This window comes from Rana temporaria, chromosome 1, assembly GCF_905171775.1.
Source record: "Rana temporaria chromosome 1, aRanTem1.1, whole genome shotgun sequence".
NCBI lineage: Eukaryota > Metazoa > Chordata > Amphibia > Anura > Ranidae > Rana > Rana temporaria.
Window position 1 is genome coordinate 441,300,808 of NC_053489.1, and position 22,776 is coordinate 441,323,583.

Below are 22,776 nucleotides of genomic sequence, written 5' to 3' on the forward strand. Positions count from 1 at the left end.
GCCCTGTAGTTTAAATAAAAAGGCCAGTGCCGCCAACTTTTTGTCTAGTGCGGAAACCGACCCGCCCCCCTCCATGTGTCTAGCCGCAAAGTACAGTACCAACCAACCCATTTCAGCATCACCTGGCTTGTCTTCCGTGACGCGCAAGAGACTGTCCCACTCCTTCCAGACCTTGGCATAAGCCGCCCACGTAGGCCCACTCACCGAGCGCCTGATCCATGTTGCGGCGATTCCGAAACAATCCCCCACATCCACCCCGGGCAGGGGACCCCTTCTCTGTCCGCGTGCGGGGCCAACTCTCTGAACTTGTCCCACTGAAAGCGAGACAGCGCGTCAGCCAGCTTGTTGTCCACACCCGGAATATGCACCGCATACATAAATACGTTCCATTGCAGGCATCTCAACACCAAATGGCGCAGCAACCGAACCACCGGCAAAGAAGAAGCGGTGATCCGATTGATGACCTGTACCACCCCCATGTTGTCACAGTTTAGTCTGATCTTCATATTCCTGCAAGCTTCCCCCCACAACTCCATCGCCACCACCACCGGGAACAATTCCAGCAGTACCAGATTCTTCACCAACCCCTCCGTGACCCACTCCGCCGGCCACCCTTCTGCACTCCAGTGCCCTTTGAAAAACGCCCCGTAACCCGTAGATCCAGCCGCGTCCGTGACCAGATCCAAATCAAAGTTACTCACCGGGCCTTCCATCCACAAGGACCGGCCATTGTAGTCCTCTAGAAACGAATGCCACACCCGCAAGTCCGCATGTAGCTCCCTTGTCAGTCTTACAAAATGCGTCGGCACTTTAACCCCTGCCGTAGCCGCCGACAGCCGTCGGCTAAACACCCGCCCCATAGGGATGATGCGGCAAGCAAAGTTCAATTTGCCCAGCAGGGATTGCAGTGCCCTCAACTGCACTTTTTGGCGCCCCAACATACCTTTTATCTCCAGCCGGAGATTGTCCACCTTCTCCACCGGTAACCTACACTCCATGGCCACCGAATCTATCACAATCCCAAGGAAGCTCAATTCTGTAGTTGGACCCTCCGTCTTATCTGCCGCCAGCGGCACCCCAAACCTTTCCGCCACATGCTGCAATGTTGCCAGCAATGTCGCGCAAACCCTGGAGGCCGGGGGGCCAACGCACAGAAAGTCGTCAAGGTAGTGGATGACAGAATTTACCCCTGCCACGTCCCTAACTACCCATTCCAAAAAAGAACTGAACTTCTCAAACAAGGCGCACGAGATGGAGCACCCCATGGGCAAACACTGGTCCACATAATACTTCCCCTGCCACCGGCAACCCAACAGCCAAAAACTGTCCGGGTGTACCGGCAGCAAACGAAATGCAGCCTCAATGTCCGATTTTGCCATGAGCGCTCCCTGCCCGTAGCGCCTAACCCACTGCACTGCCGCGTCGAACGACGTGTACGACACTGTGCAAGCCTCTGGGTCAATCGCGTCATTCACCGATCCCCCTTTTGGGAAGGACAAATGGTGAATGAGGCGGAACTTGTTCGGCTCTTTTTTGGGCACCACTCCCAGGGGCGATACCACCAGCCTGGGCAAAGGCACCTCCTCGAACGGCCCCCCCATTCTACCCAATTCCACCTCCTTGGCCAACTTGTCTGACACTACCCCCGGGTTCTCAATAGCCGACCGCAAATTCTTAGCCAAAGGTGGCACCTCTGACAATTCGCATGGAATGGTAAAACCCACTGAGAAACCGGAGGCAAGCAGCGCCGCCGCCGCCCTGTCTGGATACCTATTTAGGAAAGGACCCATCCTTTCCCCCTTCACCGGAGTCATCCCTCTTGTTCCCAGCCTCCCCTGCTCGCTTCCCTTTTTTAAAACATCGCGACAACGGATGGCTCCCTCCACACCCTGAGCATTCGTGACGGAAACGGCAGGTTCCTCCATATGTGCAGGAACCCTCGTTAAACTTCCAGCATAACCCCCACTTTTTTCCGGCCGGCGGTCCCGAGGTGGATGTACCTCCGGCCCCCCCCGGAAAAAACTGGTTCGGCGTCCGTGGCGCCGACATCATGCGCATCCACAGGCTGATATCCTTGTGGTCCCACCTGAGTGAGGGGCGCACCGCCCTGCGCTGACGAAATTGCTCGTCATAACGCAGCCACCCTGTCCCCCCATAAACCCTATGAGCCTCCCCAATCGCGTCCATATAGCAAAACAGCCCGGAGCAATGCTCCGGATTCTTTTCCCCTATGACGCTGGCCATAATTGCAAAGGCCTGTAACCAGTTCACAAAAGTGCGCGGGATCAGCCTGTACCTCCTCTTCTCCTCATCCTCCTTTTTGGAGTCATCCGGCTTCACTCTATCCAGATTGAACTTCTCCAAAGGGAGGAGGGAGAAGATTTCCACGTACTCACCTTTTTCAATCTTGTCCCGCACCTCCTGCTTCAAATGCACCCCAAGCGGACCCTCATAACAAACGTAGACTTCGCCTTTAGCAGCGTCAGCTATGCGCACCACATCAGATCTGACCACCGCTGGCTTGTCCCCCCCCGCCTTATCCCCTCCTGTGCTGCTATCCGGAACCGGCCCCGACCCCCCGGTGAGGGGGACGTCCGCCACCACCGCAGGGGGTGCTGCCGCTGCAGCCGACGCCCCCCCCCCCCACCCACGGCGCCATCTGTGGATGTGGTTGTAGCCCCCCAGAAAACCTCTGTACAAGGTCCCGCAACCCCCTGAAAAATTCCCCAAGGCCCTCCGGTGCCCCCAGCGCAGCAGGCGGGACGCCCGCCACCCCAGGGCCAGCGGCGGGGGTCGGGGGTTGGGCTAACGGCCCCCCCCCACCAGCAACAACACCCCCCACAGAAACAGCAGGTGTCCCCCCCCACCAACAACAGCACCCCCCACAGAAACAACAGGTGTCCCCCCCCCACCCCCAACCCCCAACAATCTACACAAAACAGCAGCTACTTCCCCTTCCATAGAATTAGAGTGCTTACCATGTCGGCTGGATGCGTCTCCCACAGCCCTAGCAGACCCGTCCACCGCCGGCGGCGCCACCGCGGGCTCCTCTCCGTCTGACTCCGAGACTTCGCCCTCCGACCTGTCTTCCGAAGCCGGCGTCCGAGAAGAAATCAACCCCCCAGGCGGACCCTGCCTGGAGGTCGCAGACCCTGGCCTAAGCGCCGGGCGACCTCTGGCTTGTGACCCGGCTGTCGTCGGGGCGGATTGCCCATCTGTTCTCCCGGGGCCCCGACTAGGCCCCGGCCCTCCATCTTCCTGGCAGGGGGAATCCGACCCCCCTCCCCTCCGGGAACCGGCGGCCGCATGGGAATCCAGCCCGCCGGTCGAATCCCTGCTTCTCCCACGCCGAGTCCCCCCCCTCGACATCCCTGGGCTGGAGGGGGAGACCGAGCGTTCCCTGTGTCCCCGACGGGCAGGCGAGGAACGGGCGCCATCTTGACCCGTAGCCCCGCCCACCGAGCTCCGCCGACGGCGAGGATTCCGGTCCGCCTCACCCCCCGCCGAAGCATAGGCGCGCTTGGCCGGGGGGGGCGCCGGGTCCACATGGGGGCTCCTAACTGGGCGCTGAGCTCTCACCGTAGGGCTGGGCGAGTAACGCTCCGGGGCCCTGGACCTCCGAGCGCGAGGCAGCCGCGCTTCTGTCTCCTGGGACCCCCCTGCTTCTTCCCTCAGCAGACCGCCGACCTGTTCCTCCAGCCATCCGGGGTCCCGAGACGCGGCCGCCGCCCTTAGCCGTGCAAAAATTAAATCAATGTCCATTTTCTATCTGAAGACCAGGAGCAGAGAAAAACCTGCCTCCTCTGGTCGTTCCTTCCCGCACTTTCCTCCTTGGTCCACGCCTCCCCCTTTTATAATACTCCTCCCCTCTCTGCCATTCCCTGCATTTTTCCTTCCACCAACCAGCTTCCTTCCTTTTTTAACCCTCTCTTGTCCTACCTCCCCACGGTCATGCCCGGCCCTGCGTTATTGTTTCTCTGGCTTTTACTCCGGGCCTCACTTTATCATAGGCAGGCCACACATTTCAGGAAGATCTATTATCAGCATTTGCCCGTATCCAAAATACAGGCTCCTTTTTGTCCCCCAGTAAAGGCACACAAGGACATCCTAGGCTGTGAATAACTTGCGTATTCGCTGTGACCTGCTGCGCTAAAGTAATTGATGTTTTTAAAGACTGGTTGAGGGCACGGGGTGAATCTGGGAGCCAAGTAATTGGCTCTGACAAGCGTTTCCACTGACTTTTCATATACAGTACAGTAGCGGTGAGGACTTCTATGAATATAGCACCACCCTCAGGAAATTAGACATAGAGAAATACAAGTCACAGTTCTGTTTTTACCAAAATCTGAGACTATAAACACCACCACAGTAACTGGAGAAGAGTAGTAGAACACATAAGGGTCACCCACCTGCAACAATACAGCCCTTTACTCTATAGGCCTCATTCCCACGGGTGCTGGCACCCTCACTATGTGATGGAGGCATTTGACTTTTTTTGTCCTATGGTGAATGCAGATACAGCGACTGCACAGACACAGAAGTATGTCAGAATTTTACAGGAGTGCAGCTTGTGTGGGGCCCTGAAGGCAGTTTTGTCTACTTAATATGATAAAGCTAGGTATTGTGGCTTGTCTCTCATAACATGGCATAGCTGGGAGACTGTCATTTAAAAAAAAAAATATATATATATATTTATATAGATATATCTATCTATGTATAGATAGATACTGTGTGTGTATATATATATATATATATATATATATATATATATATATATATATATATATATATATATATATATATATATATCTATACAGTATATATATATATATATATATGTGAGAGAGACTGAGACTGGGACTGCAGATAAACTGGCATAGTGTTTCTTTCTCAAAATGCCTTCAGAAAGAACTTTCCTCATTGCCAGTAGTTGCCATTTACATACTTTACTTTCCCCATAAGAATGGGAGTATAGAAGGGAGGTGCTATTTGGGTAGCTACCAGTGGCGGTGTGTCCATAAGGGCGCACCGCCACCCCCTCTCTCCAGCCACCCCTCCCTCTGACCAATGGATACATTCATGCATAGCATGAATCTATCTATGGCCGCCACTGCCACCCCCTATTCAGGCACCCGGACCCTTTTCGGGCACCTGAATTCCAGCGGCAGGGGGTATTTTTGAATCACCTGATTAGAGCCACAGGATATAATAGGTGTCAAAAAAGAGGCAATGAGAACGCCATGCTTGGCCCTCACTGTCCACCCAGGTGTGTTCGAAAAGCAAATGAATATTCGCTTTCCTAACACTGAACCGCCTCTCTACCAATCAGGTGTTTGGATCTCTTACCTGTCACCTGATTGGCTGAAACGACAGGAGCTGTGATTGGACGCCTGACGGGAGGAGAGGACACATGGAGGACACCCCTTTTGCAGCCACCACCCGCCAGGCAGACAGCGAGCGGGCGGGGGGGGGGGGGCATAGTAGCGGCATTAGATGGCCACAGTGGCAGCATTCGATGGGTACAGTGGTGGCATTTGATGGCACAGTGGCAGCATTTGATGACATAGTGGCTGCCTTTGAAGGTACAGTGACTGCGTTTGATGGCACAGTGTCAGCATTTGATGGCACAGTGGAAGCATTTGATGGGTACAGTGTGAGCATTTGATGGGCACAGTGGCAGCATTTGATGGGCACAGTGGCAGCATTTGATGAGCACAGTGGCTGCGTTTTATGGGCACAATGGCTGAAAGTGATGGGCACAGTGGCTGCATTTAATGGCACAGTGGCCGCAATTGATGTTTTTTTTTCAGAATCTTTCAGTTTGTTTGCGCCCCCCTAAAATTTTTAAACAACAGCCGCAACTGGCAGTTGCATACAAAATAAAAAAAATCCTTCTTACTAAATAGATGTGAATAAATGAGCGGCCGAGTCACTAAACTGCCACTTTCCAGTGTGTCCAGTTAGCCTATTATTAGTTAGAGTAGTCTCATTTTACTAAGCTGTAATGATCCTAATTTGCCATAACAACCATTATATTCCGCAGTGGCCCCCAGTGAGAGGTGAAAATACAGATCATTATTGCAAATAACATGTTATAGAGTTAATTTGGTCTTTTTTTGTATTATAGAGGTTTTATCATCAACACTATTAGTAGAATAATTTAAAGAAGGTTACTGGTTTTCAAAATAGTTGAAACTTGAATTTTTATACAAAATTAATACTGTGCCCTGGGCATTCAGTAGATCCCTTTAAGAGAAGTAGTATGGTGCTTGTAGTATGTAATATGACTTGTAGGACTACTCTGATACACTGATGGCCTACAAAACATTCCTTTTTTATCAAAACACAGTACTGTATTTGTTTCAGCAGTAATTGTGTTGTGCAGTTCTGCCATCTAGTGGTCATTTTAGGTAAAAAAAAATATTACATTTTCAAATCCAGCAAAATACCTTGCTACTATGTCATAAAAGTAGAATACGTGAAATGTTATACTTCCTGCTCTTTCATGATAAAAAACACCTTTGTTTACCCAGACTGAAACTGCACCACCTTTCCCAGTAATAGACTAGATATAAAAATACCACAATTCCCCTACTGCTAATGTAAAAAAAAAAAAAAAAACATGATTTATTAAATACAGCAATATGAAAAAGACATAGCACCCTAACCCCTAAAAACATATACAAATTATTTATGACTCATCATGGAGCCCTCTAAATTTTAAGATGGTGTATAAACCAATAAAAAAAAATAAAGACTTCTCAGCTAGCTTTTTTTTGCACTATAAAATAAATGGACTTATAAACCCCAGAGCATCTAAATTATGATAAACCAGGTCCTAAAAATATAACACAAAATATAGGTGAAACACCATAATCATAATACCAGTGATTGCCACTAAAGTAACTGGAGACAAATATTTTTAGAAATATCTATCAAAAATCCTAACCAATACAGTGCAAAGTTTTGCAGGCGGCTGTTTAAAGTTCCAACTCCTCAGTTGAGGGGCTCTGTTTTGTTTTGGGGTGAAGTTTTTTTTTATGCTGTTCCCACCCCTCATTTTGACACTGCTTTGGTACGTCCCACTTTGTCGAGATTAAGGCTGTGTCCGTCCATGAACGAAAGAGAAAATAGTATTTTATACTCATCGTAAAATCCCTTTCTCTGAGTTCATGGACGAACACAGCACCCACTCCTCTTTTTTTAAGTTTGTACTGCTTGTTACGAACTGAGCTGCTTGGTGCAGGCTGAGGGGATATAGTCAGTAGGACCGCCCCCTGGGCGGGGCTGTTCAGCTTTGAAGTTGTTAACACTTTCTGCCTAGTCACTCCTAAAGGAAGGCTAATACCCACTTTGTCAAGATTAAGGCTGTGTCCGTCCATGAACTCAGAGAAAATGATTTTACGTTGAGTATTAATTCTATTTTTGATTTTTTGATTTTTTTTTTTAAAGGTGAAAGGCATTTAATTCTGACAGTTGGCTTATACTTTTAAGACCAATTACATTTTTTGGAGCTAATACATATAAAACCACACAGATATCTCACATGCATAAAAATTCTTCAAATATTTTTTTAAGAAATGGCCTTTGGGCCCTGCTTTTACTAGTAACAGTTGTTACTCCTAATGTAATTGGAATTATGCTACCAATAGATATAACATAGAGATATGAAGAAACAGGTGAAGGATAGAGTTGACTGTCAAGCCAAATAAACAAAACTTACAAAATATCTTTCTTAGATGAATATTTACCAGAAAATAGATTTGTAGAGCTTGAGGTTTTCATTGGTCAAAATACTTTTGCCTGCTCAGTTTCTTCCTCAATTGTGATCAATCATGATATGCGCATTATCTAGACTTGTAAACAATGCTATGGTGTTATTTGGGACGATTGCTCAGTTATTCTCTGTACAATCATTTTGGTAAACAGAATTATTACTGATTATTGAATTTTTTTTGTTTGAAAGCCTATTAACCTTAAATGGGCCTTACCTCTAAAAATAACCCTTAACCTGATCCTAACCCCCAACATTTATGTAACCAACCCCTATATTTAACCTGGGGTAGTAAATTGTGATGCATTATAGTTAGAATGCTGCCCAACGCAGTCCAATGGGGCTGGTGCGAAGGAGCCCTAGATCAAAGAAAGCTGACAACCACATAGGCCTCGTACACACGGGCAAGAATCTCGTCAGGAAAAAAATTTTGTTTTTCCCGACGAGATTCTTGGCAAGAATCTCTTGCCGCCCGAGTGTACACACTGACCTTTTCAAAAGAACCGCGGTTCTCTTGAAAGGCAAGAACGCGGTGACGTCATTGCGTATTGACAAGCATGCGCTTGTCACATTCGATGCCATCGCCGCCATCTTGCTTCACCCTACCTATGCCGTGGAAGCTACCACGCATGCGTCAAAGTCATTTTGAGCATGCACGGTTTCCACGGCGACAGGTAAGTATACACACTCTCGGGTTTCTCGCCGGGAAACATGCCGACAAGTATCTCGACGAGAAAAAAGAGCGCAGGTTCTCTTTTTTTCTTGTCGAGATTCTGGCCAGATTTCCTGACGAGAAACCCGAAAGCCTCGTACACACAAACGATTTTCTCGGCAAGAGAGCTCTGCCAGCAGTTTTCTTGCTGTTTTTTGCCGAGAAAATCGGTCGTGTGTACAAGGCCATAGTTGTATTTCAATCATAGCTCTAGCAATTTTATGTTTTATTTCCAATTTGTCTACTAAATACAGCATGATACAAATCCATCTTCTTACATATTATTCCAATTCCTGCTAATTTCTTCCTTTTTAATGATACAAATGCCTCTCAGATTTCACACAGAGCATCTGTCAGTAGGGACTTGCTTTAGAGAAATTACTGATATACAAGTTTATTTTATGACTTGAATACAAATGCAGACAAAGGGGAACATGAAAAGAGACGTTTATTTGCAGTGATAAATGAAAAAATATATATTAAAATGTAGCAGAGCCTGAAGGGCAGGTTACCAGCTTGCAGACTGATGTGTGATGTGCCGTCCAGCTTTGTAAACATTAGCCATAACCTGCTTTCCTGTTATCTGCAGTAACACAGATGTCCACACCGTAGCCTCACTTCTGAAGCTGTACCTGCGTGAGCTGCCAGAGCCTGTCATCCCATATTCAAAGTATGAGGATTTTCTCTCATGTGCAAAACAGCTGAGCAAAGAGGAGGAATCTGTAAGTAACAGCCGAACATTACATAATCGCTGAGCTACTGAAACATTTTTTTCTTGTTGTGTATCTATCCCAGGAAAAACACTTGTATTCTTCCGGTCACTTCACTGTCAGTAACATGATGTAGATGAATCAGATAGGTGACTAATAGCGATGAAGTTTGGGTTTGCTACTACCATGGATTAAGACGAATCCTGCAGCTTTGAGATTCACAGTCCCGGCAAATTTAGGAAGATTTTTTTAAACCATAATGCATTGCATAGTCTTTGAACTCTGGTTAGCCGGCTAGGAAAACCCAATTAAGGGGATTTTTGGTTAAGCCAGCCCACTCACCATAAACAGGGGACCACAGAGCAGCCACGGTGTCAGTGAATTAGAAGCTATTGTAGGGAAAGAATAGAGAAAGCTGACAAACCACATAGGGAGAGATTAGGGTCAAATATAAAATTGTACAGTAAAACCTTGGTTTGAGAGTAACTTGGTTTGAGAGCGTTTTGCAAGACAAGCCCAATTTTTTTATAAATTTGGACTTGATATACAAGCGATGTCTTGATATACAAGTAGAATCTGAGTATAAAAGAGAGGAGAGGCTCCTCCAATTGTAGCAATATGGTTAGATTTAATGAAGGTACAACATTTAACAACATATTGCTGCACTTAGAGGCACCTCTCTTCTCTTATATACTCTGTGGCTCCTGCTGGATTTTGCTTCTAATCCCCTAGTGGAGGCTTCAATTTGTGGATGGATATTTTATGGCTACACAACCGATCACATTGCTATAATCTTTTTATATGGACTATAAACCCGAAGGACCTATAAATAAATGGTTGTGGAACAAATCATTTGAGTTTCCATTATTTCTTATGGGGAAATTTGCTTTGATGTACAAGTGCTTTGGATTACAAGCATGTTTCTGGAACAAATTATTCTCACAATCCAAGGTTTTACTGTACTTTAATTGTTATTGCTAGCTCTTTGGGCAATCAACCCTTTTGCTGACTTTTATTTTAATACCAAACATGTTATACTTACCTGCTCTGTGCAATGGTTTTGCACAGAGCAGCCCTGATCCACCTTTTCTCAGGCCCCCTCACCGGTTCTCCTGGTTCCTCCCTCCTGCTTGCTATGGAGCTTGCTATGGAGGCACCAGAGTAGGCTCGCTTCCGCGCCACTGGCTGTGATTGAAAGTAACCAGAGCCAATGCTGTTTCAGCCAATAAGGAGGGGGAGATCCGGGAGCACTGAGGCTTTTGTGTACATTGTTGTATTGGGATGGGGCTCGGGCAAGTTTTGGGGGAGGGCTGGGGACATTGCTGAACATAGAAGGTTTTTTACTACACAACACGTGAAGGTAAAAAACCTTGAGCCATTACAGCCAATTTAATTAATTTGTATGGTTGATTTAAAGTCAGTAGGTCAATTTTAGTTGTTGTTCCATCCATAACAAACTTTTTTTATTGCCCCTTCAAAACATTGGCTTTTATTTCAGAGGCCGCACTTTGAGGTTTGTTTTGTGTGTGTTTTTTATATTTAGTTTATGTTGCTATGGCTTTTTAAGTTGGCGCTCAAAGCAGGCCATTCACTTGTTACTGATCATCTGCTTTTGAATCTGCCTTTTATTGCAACACACTGCTGAATCATTAGGAAAAAAAAAAGCACAAGATTTACAGCAAGATCACTTTTATCGGTAGTGGGAGAGGGCCCCCCTCCCGCCGCTCTCCGCTGCTTACATGAGCCGTCGGTAGTGGCGGAGGCGATCGGTTCCTCTCCCTAGGCTGACATGGAGACGAGTGAGGGGAAGATGGCCCTCACCCATCTCCATATCATTACAGGACAGAAACGACGTCAAAACATCACTTCCAATGCTCTTAAAGGGAATTTTTTTTTAAATTACATTACATTTTTTTTATTTCTTTATTGCATTTTATGGTAAATATGAGATCTGAGGTCTTTTTGACCCCAGACCTCATATTTAAGAGGTCCTGCTTTTTTTATTACAATGGATGTTTTCAATAAAAGTGACCCAATTTTTTTAAAAAGAACAGTGTAAGAATAAAAAATAAAAGGTAAAATAAATAAGAAAAAAATAAAAATGTTAACACGAGCTTGCATGCAGAAGCGAACGCATACGCAGCGCCCACGTATGAAAACGGTGTTCAAACTACACACGATTGTTAGAGCGAGAGCAAAAATTCTAGCCCTAAACCTTCTCTGTAACTCAAAACATGCAACCTGTAGAATATTTTAAACATCGCCTATGGGTAAAAGTTTGTCACCATTCCACGAGCGGGTGCAACTTTGAAGACATGTTGGGTATCAATTTACTCTGCGTAAAATTATCTTTTACAATATAAAAAAAAATTGGCTAACTTTACTGTTTTATTTTTTAATAGAAAAAACTTGCGCTTCTAAGACCGCTGCGCAAATACGGTGTGACAAAAAGTATTGCAATGACCATCATTTTATTCTCTAGGAGTTAGGAAACTTATAAACACCAAATCTCAGAAAGAGGCTCGGTTAAGTACATTTTAAAATATGTTAGTCATCTTGCCTCGCTCTATACGGTATTTTTAGGCAAATAATTTTGTGAATATGTTTAGGAACTTTCTTGCCTGGAGATAATGCCAGTAATTGTGCCTGTTGCAGGCTGACAACACAAAGCTGCTGCTTTGCAACCAGCAGCATTGTCAGTCTGCCATGTGTACTTCTTCATTGGCATGATGTATGGAAACCCAAAATCTGCTATTCTGTATGTTTGACATTGTAAGTAGCAATGATTTTGCACACCCTTCCCACATCCCAAATCTCTCTACTGGCTCTTTAATGTGATGGGCAAGCTACTCATAAATAGAAAAGCTCTGAAGATATGAAGAGGGCAGGGAACAAGTTAGTGGTACAAATGAGCGTAACTTCTGCTGCTTAAATCTTTGGATGTTTTGATCATTTTGTACTGGCGTTTTCACAGAAGGTAACCTTTTTAATGTCACACTGTGATACAAAATTCTCTCTAGGTACAGCCATTAAAATGATTTGTCCAGAGCTCTGGGCTCAACAGAAATGGAATTGTAGCAAATGCATAAATGCGAAAAGTCAAAAAAACTTTCTGCAATCTTTCACTCTACTAAACACTGTAAGCTTTCATGTATGATAAGCAGTTTCAGAAAATGAAACCACTTATATAAGTAAAAGGCATTTAGATGTAATTATTGGTTACAGCTGCCGTTCCCATGAAGGATTGATTCTGAGATTATGAGCAAGTTTTCATGTTAGAAAAGTATTGAGTATGGGAAGTGTTCTCTTCATTTATCACTGCTATTGAATATATACAGTTTTATGCATGGTGCATATCTATAAAAAATATTGCAATAATTATTATTTTTATTGTATTCCACAGGGGATGGCAGAACTAGTAAAACAAGTGAAGAGTCTCCCACAAGTTAATTTTAATCTATTGAAATACATCTGTAGGTAAGATGCTCAAGGGTATAATTAGTCAAAATATCGGCTGTTTTTATGTGTTTTCTTGTTACTAAACTAAGTGTTTACTAAACCTAGAACCTGCATTCACTATATCTGTTCTAGTCAGTACACAGAACATGGAAATGCAATTATTTTAGTAAATATAAACAGCTAAATACTTTTTCTCATCAGCAGTATATAGCAATCTTGTGATTTCTATCAGCTCCTGATGAAGCTTGTAGGAGGAGTTTTCATACTGCACTGAACTGTCCTATGAGGCTGCAGGGCTCCTGACCCTCTGTCTGGACAGTGCTGATTGGCCCTGTGTTGATCGCATGCATTCTCCCAAGAAAAAAAAAACAACCACTCTAGCAATACACACCAAACTGAGCATGTGCAGCCTGACTCCAAAGGCTCTGTGTTATCTAGATTAGTCCAGGGGGACAGTGCAGGGAAGGGTGATCTGTGCATACAGGATCAAATGGCCTTTTTACACAATACAGAGGATTAGGTTCCACAGTGACTATAACAAGCATGCTTTCCTGCAGCTACAGACTGGTTTTACTATTGTGGGTTTAGTAACACGTTAAAGTAGAATTGCAGGTTTCATGCTACTTTAAATAATTCTATTCCCATTATTAAATAAAGTAGCCTCTGTGTGCGTCTGTAATATATTCTAGTAGCATTATCTACATACAGCTTTCAGAGCCGTGTTCCAGCAGCGACTTCCCGTCTGTTGTAGGAATAAAAAAAAGAGTCGGGCTGAGTGCTTCTCTGCTATTCAGAAAACGCTTTGTATTTTTACCAGTGGATACAAGACTGGGCAAAAGATGTTGCAGTTTCCACCTCGGTTGATCAGAGGAAGCCTTGTATTCCTTAAAAAAAAAAAACAAGGCTTCTCCTGGGCAGACAAACCTTGGCCCAAGATTTCATATGAATAATAAAAAATATAAAACATCAGTTTAAATACAGTGGAACCAGCATAATCAGTTCCAGGAGAATGCTCGTAATTCAAAGTACTCGCATATCAAAGTGAGTTTCCCCATTGAAGTCAATGGAAACGAAAACAATTTGTTCTGTTTTGACTTTAATGGCATGTAATACCACATGCGGCCAGAGGCGGGGGGCGCTGGAGAGCCTCAGAAATGGCCGAAAAGGCCCGAGGACACTTCGGCTGACCTCGGCAAACCACGGAAAGACTTTGTTCCCGAGATTTGCAGAGGTCAGCTGAGCTGTCCTCTGGGCTTTTCATGCATTTCCGAACATCGCCAATCGCAGTCCGGCTCTGCTCCAGCGCCCCCCACCTCAGGCCAAATGCAGTACTGCAGGCCCCATTAGCTTGAATTCTGCTCGTTCTGCGAGACAACACTTGCAAACCGAGTCAGAATTATTTTTTAAAAGTTTCTTGTCTTTCAAAACACTTGTTAACTGAGTTACTCATAAACCGAGGTTCCACTGTATGTGTAAACTTAAATACAAATAAAATTGACCATACAAATGTTTCTGTTAATGAAGAAAGACAATGCCTATATTTATATCTTGTTGGCCTCAGCTGCCTTTTTATTCACTGTAGCAAGACATCAGGTAATGATATCTGTAATTTATGTGAAAAAAATCTCTGATTGATTATTGAAAATAGTACTATGTTTGATTGCAGATGTATAATTCAAAGAAATACACTGATATGACAAGTACTTTAATGGGTACTTTAGAAATAACAAAATTTGAGACTCATTTTCATTATCCCTGCTATACAACTACTGTTGTGTGGTTCCAAGATACAAAGGTTATAAATTAATCTTTGAATAAACATAAAAGTTTTATTGTAAGTAGATAAAAATATCAAAATGCAACCCCTCCAAAAATGTATTTCTCTTTTTTTTTTAGAATAGTGCAGGATTCAGTCCTCTACTAGGCCTGACTGCTATCTGTGTCACAACCATAGAGATTTTAAGCATTAGTACAATCCAAAGGGACCTCAGTGCCCTGTAATTTTTACACGAGGCTCCCTGCATGCTAACACCAAAACATGGAACCTGTTTCCCAAGTCCTTTCTGTAAAATGCTTTACATTTCTCATTGTGATAAACACTGAACATGTGTTGCAATCCTTCCTTTCCTGCTTTACCAAAGCCAAGTGTTAAGCCTCATACACACGGGCCAGAATCTCGTCAGGAAAACAATGTTGTTTTTCCTGACGAGATTCTTGGCAAGAATCTCTTGCGCCCGAGTGTACAGACTCTCCTTTCAAAAGAACCGCGGTCCTCTTGAAAGGCAAAAACGCGGTGATGTAATCGTGCACGACGAGCAGGCGCTTGTCACATTCGATGCCATCGCCGCCATCGTGCTGCACCCTACCTATGCCCAGGATTTCAAGCATGCGCAGGTTTCCACGGCGACCAGGTAAGTATACACACTCTCGGGTTTCTCGGCAGGAAAACTGCAGAGAATCTCACGATGAGAAAATAGAGAACATGTTCTCTATTTTTCTCGTCTAGATTCTGGGCAGTTTTCTTGTCTCGTACACAGCCTCGGTATAGTCGGCAAGAAAGCTCTGCCAACAGTTTTCTTGCTGGTTCTTGCCGAGTAAACTGAGCGTGTGTACGAGGCTTTAGATTAGGCATACAAACATAATAGATTCCTCTATCAACGCTAAATAGCGCAAATAGAGAAATCTCCCTTGCCAGCACCTGTGGCTGTGAGAATACCCAAACAGTAACTGTATGTGGTTGAACAGTCACTTCAGATGGCAGCTTTCCATACTTTTAGAAAAACATATGTACTGTACATGGCATGTGACAATTGTAATTTGTGTTGTGACCATTGTGATTTTTGAGTGAAACAGTAAAAACTGCCCCATAAAAAGCCTTATACATTGTCTCCAGAGCAAAAGTCCAGTTTTGTTCCATTTATCTATAGTAAATTATACCTGTACCCTAATTATATATTTTTTCTGTACCTAACAGATTCTTAGATGAGGTACAGTCCTATTCTGGAGTGAATAAAATGAGTGTTCAGAACTTGGCTACAGTCTTTGGGCCAAACATCCTGCGTCCCAAAGTGGAGGATCCAATGACTATAATGGAGGGTAAGATTGATAATAGTTTTGGAAAATGCTACTGATACATCAATTAAACTTTTTTTGTTATAAAAACATGTGTATTTAATACCCATAAGTAATAGTACATCTCACTTCCTATATAAAAAATAATAATATTTGAAAGTGTTAGCTTAAACATTATATAAAAAGTCACATGTATTGTAAATACATTCATTAATATTGTATACAGTAGTATCTAATTTTGTCTTTGTATTAGCTTCATTTAATCCATTGTACTATATTAGAATTTAGACAGGGAGAGGAGAAACCGAACTGTAGGCTGATAAGGCTTCATTGCATTGTATAATACTTTGAACTGTAGCCACCCTGGCGGTATGATTATGTCAGATTTTTTGCGTCTCAAAGCCATATATTGTTTTGCATAGAAATTTGGTGGTATTTTTGTAGGCCTTTAATTCTTAGCAATAACTCACATAAATCTGTTCAAACAAGAGTCTAGTAGACATCCCAGGTATGATAAAGTTTGAAGTATGAAATCATAAATTATAATATAATAAATAACTATAAATAATTATAAAAAATAATATAATAATAAAATGAATTTCCCCACGATTCACTATCGTTCAATTATGCAAGTGTTCTAATTTACTATCACTGTTTTCTAGCTGGTCTAAAGGGACACTTTTTGGTTGCCATGAACAATCTCGAGTTTCGTAGGTGAAATGATTTCACACAGTAATGTAATCTGTAAGATCACAGTGTACTGTATGTGTTATGAATTTAGTAATTTTTGAATTTGCCACCGGGCTTCGCCCTTATGCATCGCGATGCTCGCAGGGAACATAACCCACACAGAGGCATCGGGCGGAGGACAGAGCCTGCAGACACAGCTGTGGGGACATCGCAGGATCTAGGGGACAATGTAAGTACACTGCACCAGGATCCTCAGATGCAATCCCGAGTGTGGCTCATGGTTACCGCTAATGGTACTGAAATTTAACCACAAGCCACACTCGGAAATACCACCAGGGAGGTTAAAGTGTAATTTCTACAGTCAAATCAGTATAACTTCACATTTGTTACATGTTCCCATATACTGTACATGGCATATCTTAACCACATCTCGCCTGGCCTATAGAAAAATCACGGCCAGGTTGTGGCTCTCCAGGTTCTGACTGGACATCATGTGACATCCTTCAGAACCAATAACACTACATCTTTGATCACAGTAAAGAGCCTATAATGTAAGCCCTTTAACATGTGATCAGCTTTGTCCAATCACAGCTGATTACAGCGTAAGTAAGAAGTGCCGATTAATCGTCATACCTCTATTTGCGATGACAGAGCGTGAGTAGAGGATAGCCGATAAGTGGCTATCCTGACAGCGGGAATCTGTACTGAATATCAATGCAGTGATTATTAGTGTAGCCCCATAAGCAATGTCCACCAGGGCCCATTAGTGATGCCAATCAGTTCCCATCAGTGATGCCAATCAGTTCCCATCAGTGTTGCCTGTCAAAGCCTCCTCATCAGTGCCCATCTATGACCATCATTTCCCATCAGTGCCCATCAGTACTGCCTATCAGTGCACATAAGTGCCGCCTATCAGTGCCCATCATTGCTGCCCATCAGAGCCATCTATCAGTGCCCACCAGTGTCAGTTATCATTGTCCTACCAGTGCCATATCAGTGCCACCTATCAGTGCCCAGCAGTGCTGAATATAAGTGCCTCCTCATCAGTGCCCAGCAGTGCTGAATATTAGTGCCACTTCATCAGTGCCCATCAGTGCCACCTCATCAGTGCACATGAGTGCACATCAGCGAAGGAGAAAACATACTTATTTACAACATTTTATAACAGAAACAAAGTAAAACTTTTTAGCAACAACTCAGTGGTAATTAAATACCACCAAAAGAAAGCTATATCTGTCTCAATTTTTTTTTTTTATTGTGTTTGGGTACAGCATTACATGACCGCGCAATTGTAATTCAAAGTGTGAGAGCACTAAAAGCTTAAAATTAGCCTGGGTGAAAGTACCCAGTATTGAAGTGGTTAATAAAAACCAATTTTAAAGGTTGCGGTTTACCTTTTTACTTTCCTTACTATACATAGCTTCCCCCTTCTATGTAATGTTAGGGAGGGCACTGTGTGTACTGTATTGGCAGATCTACATTGTCATACTTATGGATTAGAACATAAATTTAACAAAATGACGCAATAGTTAGGCTGCCAAGCCTGTTCACATATTTTTACTGCGACGGTGTGTTTGGCAGTTTGCCTATGCCAACAGTCTCCAAACTATAGGCCGAACATGGCCCTATGCTAGTCTTTATCCGGCACTAAAGCACTATTCCTCCCACTGATAAGAAGCAGTTGGGCAAAATTCCTTCCACTGACAACAACAGTTGGGTATTATTCCTGCCACTGACACCAAAGATGGGGTAGTATTCCTCCCAGTGATACCAATGATGGAGTATTTTTTTTACTCCCACTGACCACCAAGCTTGAGGCATTGCTTACACCCACTGATACCAGGGCATTTTCTACTCCCACTGAACACAGTCCAGCCCCCCTAAATCTGAATAGTCTTTTATTTAGAAGGTTTGGAGAGCCAATGGCCTATGACTAAATTTTAGATTTGCTGAATTAGATTATGGAGTATATTATTTTCTGTAAACAACGTGTTTTGTGTGTGTGTGTGTGTGTGTGTGTGTGTGTGTGTGTATATACACTACACAATGACATTGTTCCTAAATTGTAAAATTAGTTTTGCCTGAAGAATATGTTCTGACACTAATACATATAATTTATACAATTGCAGTACAGCTGATGTACCTCTTAGGCCATTCCTATGTAAAATTAGGCTTTAATGTGACAAATCACACCCACTTAAAGTAGAAGTAGAGGCTATCCTTGTAAATAGATCTGTGTAAATACCAGATCTTCAGTGCTGTCATGTGATGTGAGCTGTGGCTCCCCTGTGTCAGCAAGCAGCAGCTGCAGGGGATGGTAGGGAGTTCCAACAACAGAAGACCAATAGAAGCCAGCAGGTGATAGCAGGGTTCTGCAAATTCAGCCATATTATCGAGTTCTCCCTGACACAGATTACATTTATGAACTAATGCCACAATGGACTCGACTTAATTTCTTACATATGGCTGTGTTATCTCATCCTTTTATGTCCTACCTCAGGCAGGCATTCTGAACTGTTTCTTTAACAGTGACATCATCACTTACCATTTATATTGAAACTGATCTCAATGTCATTTCGTGCTGATCATTTTTTAATGCCGACAAGAAGATGACCTCCAAACATTTGATGTCAACACTTTGACTAAAATAGTCATGAACAAAGTAATACCCATTACATAGAACACCAGTTGTCGTTGTGCAGTTTAGTTGACATCTTTTACTGTGACCTAATCCTGTGATTAGATCAAATATTTCATCATATCTTAGTTGTGATGCCAGAAGTAAAGTTACATTCACTCACATCAGCCTCATTCCAGGCACAACTGTGGCTGAACATAAGCACACATTAATACTGTTTGTTGTTATTACAGACATTGATAGATTAGAATTCTTTAAAGTAGTTGTAATGGTTGATATACAATGCTGCACATTAGTATTCACCCCTGTAGCTAAAAAATCAATGATCGCCGCCATTACTAGTAAAAAATATTTAAATATAAATGCCATAAATCTATCCCATAGTTTGTAGACGATTGTCAGGGACTGCAGACATGGTACAAGAGATGGTCAGAGACTGCAGACATGGTACAAGAGATGGTCAGAGACTGCAGACATGGTACAAGAGATGGTCAGAGAATGCAGACATGGTACAAGAGATGGTCAGAGACTGCAGACATGGTACAAGAGATGGTCAGAGACTGCAGACATGGTACAAGAGATGGTCAGAGACTACAGACATGGTACAAGAGATGGTCAGAGACTGCAGACGTGGTACAGGAGATGGTCAGAGACTGCAGACATGGTACAAGGGATGGTCAGAGACTGCAGACGTGGTACAAGAGATGGTCAGAGACTGCAGGCATGGTACAAGGGATGGCCAGAGACTGCAGACATGGTATAAGAGATGGTCAGAGACTGCAGGCATGGTATAAGAGATGGTCAGAGACTGCAGGCATGGTACAAGAGATGGTCAGAGACTGCAGACATGGTACAGGAGATGGTCAGAGACTGCAGACGTGGTACAAGGGATGGTCAGAGACTGCAGACGTGGTACAAGGGATGGTCAAAGACTGCAGACGTGGTACAAGAAATGGTCAGAGACTGCAGACGTGGTACAGGAGATGGTCAGAGACTGCAGACGTGGTACAAGGGATGGTCAGAGACTGCAGACGTGGTACAAGGGATGGTCAAAGACTGCAGACGTGGTACAAGAAATGGTCAGAGACTGCAGACGTGGTACAGGAGATGGTCAGAGACTGCAGACGTGGTACAGGAGATGGTCAGAGACTGCAGACGTGGTACAAGGGATGGTCAGAGACTGCAGACATGGTACAAGAGATGGTCAGAGAATGCAGACATGGTACAAGAGATGGTCAGAGACTGCAGACATGGTACAAGAGATTGTCAGAGACTGCAGACATGGTACAAGAGATGGTCAGAGACTGCAGACGTGGTACAGGAGATGGTCAGAGACTGCAGACGTGGTACAAGGGATGGTCAGAGACTGCAGACGTGGTACAAGAGATGGTCAGAGACTGCAGGCATGGTACAAGGGATGGTCAGAGACTGCAGAAGTGGTATAAGAGATGGTCAGAGACTGCAGACGTGGTACAGGAGATGGTCAGAGACTGCAGACGTGGTACAAGGGATGGTCAGAGACTGCAGACGTGGTACAAGGGATGGTCAGAGACTGCAGACGTGGTACAAGGGATGGTCAGAGACTGCAGACGTGGTATAAGAGATGGTCAGAGACTGCAGGCATGGTACAAGAGATGGTCAGAGACTGCAGACGTGGTATAAGAGATGGTCAGAGACTGCAGGCATGGTACAAGGGATGGTCAGAGACTGAACACATGGTACAAGAGATCAATGCAGCCTCATCAGTGCCCACCATTGCAGCCTCACTGTGCATATGAACGCAGCCCCACCTTTGTGTATAAATTCAGTCCCACTTTTGTATATTAATGCAGTCCCACTTTTGTATATCAATGCAGACCCACTTTTGTATATCAATGCAGACCCACTTTTGTATATCAATGCAGTCCCACTTGTGTCTATAAATGCAGTCCCACTTGTGTCTATGAATGCAGCCCCACTTTTGTCTATGAATGCAGCCCCACTTGTGTCTATGAATGCAGTCCCACTTTTGTATATGAATGCAGTCCCACTTTTGTATATGAATGCAGTCCCACTTTTGTATATGAATGCAGTCCCACTTTTGTATATGAATGCAGTCCCACTTTTGTATATACATGCAGTCCCACTTTTGTATATGAATGCAGCCCCACTTTTGTCTATTAATGCAGCCACACTGTGCATGGCACTCACCATGGCATTGCCTCAATCACACACAGCAGGTATCTCCTCTACCGACGTGTGTCATGGAACAAACAGGAGCTGTAGGTCTGTGTTCGGCTCTAGCAAAGTCCCACCCTAGACGGGCTTGTGTGATAGACAAAACACTGATTCAATCAGTGTTCCATCTCCATCTACTATCACACGAGCAGGTCTAGCACAGGCAGCACAGCCGAACACAGACCCAGCTCTCACACACAGCGAGAGATGCCCGATGTCATACACGCAGGAGAGAGGGGAGTGCTGCAGTCAGCTACAGCTCAAAGCAGCCTCAGGACAGGCAGCCTACCAGCCCTGGTGATGAGAGAGGGAGAGAGAGTTAGAGACTCGGCAGCGGGAGCTGCAGGCACCGCAAAGCAGTTTAAAAGCCAATGTGACATGATTGTCTCTGGGGGGAGCAATTGCCATGTTGCCCCCCCCCCCCCGGATCCGCCGTTGCCACAAAGCAGTTTAAAAAAAAATAGTAAAAAAATATATATATATTATTTATTTATTTTTTAAAGCCAATGTGACATGATTGCATCGGGGGGGGGGGGGGGCAATTGCCATGTTGCCCCCCCCCTGGATCCGCCGTTGGTGGAAGTCCTGCTTCGAATTCAAGAGCAATGCAGCATTGTTGCCACATCATCACAGAAAGCTGCATTAGGTGATCTTCACTGGTAGGATCAACCGCTATTTGTGGGACCTTGCAGGGGGACTAAGAAAAGAATTGCAGTTGTAGATATATTTAAGTACGGCAGTGCACTTTTATGGGAGTTTTTAGACCAAATTACTCTGGTATACAGTATAGTTATATAATTGAGTTTTAAAAAGACTGTTACAGTAGCACCTTGGTCTTGATAATTAAATTTGCTTAACAAGCTCTATGACCTTTCATAAACATATTTATTTTTAAATCGTGTAACACTTAAAATTACACTCCCTGGTAGTCTATGTTCTTTAAAAAATGTAACTGCTGAAGGCAGCTAGTTGCACTTGTTTTAAGCCTATTTCCTCAGCCAAGGGTTGAATACATATGCAATCAAGGTTTTTCTTCTTTTCTTTTTTATTTGTAGATTTTTTTTAACTTTTAAAGGTTATTTTTATTTCAACAGTGTTTTTTTATTTTTTTATTTTTATTGCTCAGTGATAAAAATTCTGATTAAGTCCATTTTACTTAGCTGTCACAGTACAGAATGTGGAAAAGTCCAAGGTGGTCAATATTTACGTATATATAAAATAAACTGGTTGACGTAACAGTGATGTGCAGTGACTTAAAACAATCAGATTGCTGGGTGTAGTGCAGTTAAAAGGTACAGTGCCTTGTAAAAGTATTCATACAATTTGTAATTGTCCACACTTTGTCATGTTGTCATGTTACAACCAAAACTGTTTATTGGGATTTTATGTGATAGACCAACACAAAAGTGGCACATAATTGTGAAGGGGAAGGTAAACTCACAAATGGTTTTCAATTTTTTTTACAAATAAATATCTAAAAAGTGTGGCATGCATTTGAATTTAG

General features: G+C 43.8%; 1 protein-coding gene across 6 annotated transcripts in view; it reads left to right on the forward strand.

Moving 5' to 3' along the window:
• Window positions 1–22,776, forward strand: part of ARHGAP24 (Rho GTPase activating protein 24) — a 737,825-nt gene that overhangs the window by 703,824 nt on the left and 11,225 nt on the right. For all 6 annotated transcript variants that reach the window (XM_040326578.1, XM_040326570.1, XM_040326599.1 and 3 more), the window contains 3 exons: window positions 9,076–9,208; window positions 12,600–12,673; window positions 15,630–15,751. In XM_040326578.1, coding sequence (XP_040182512.1) covers window positions 9,076–9,208; window positions 12,600–12,673; window positions 15,630–15,751 — 329 coding nt within the window. The remainder of the gene's footprint in view (window positions 1–9,075; window positions 9,209–12,599; window positions 12,674–15,629; window positions 15,752–22,776) is intronic.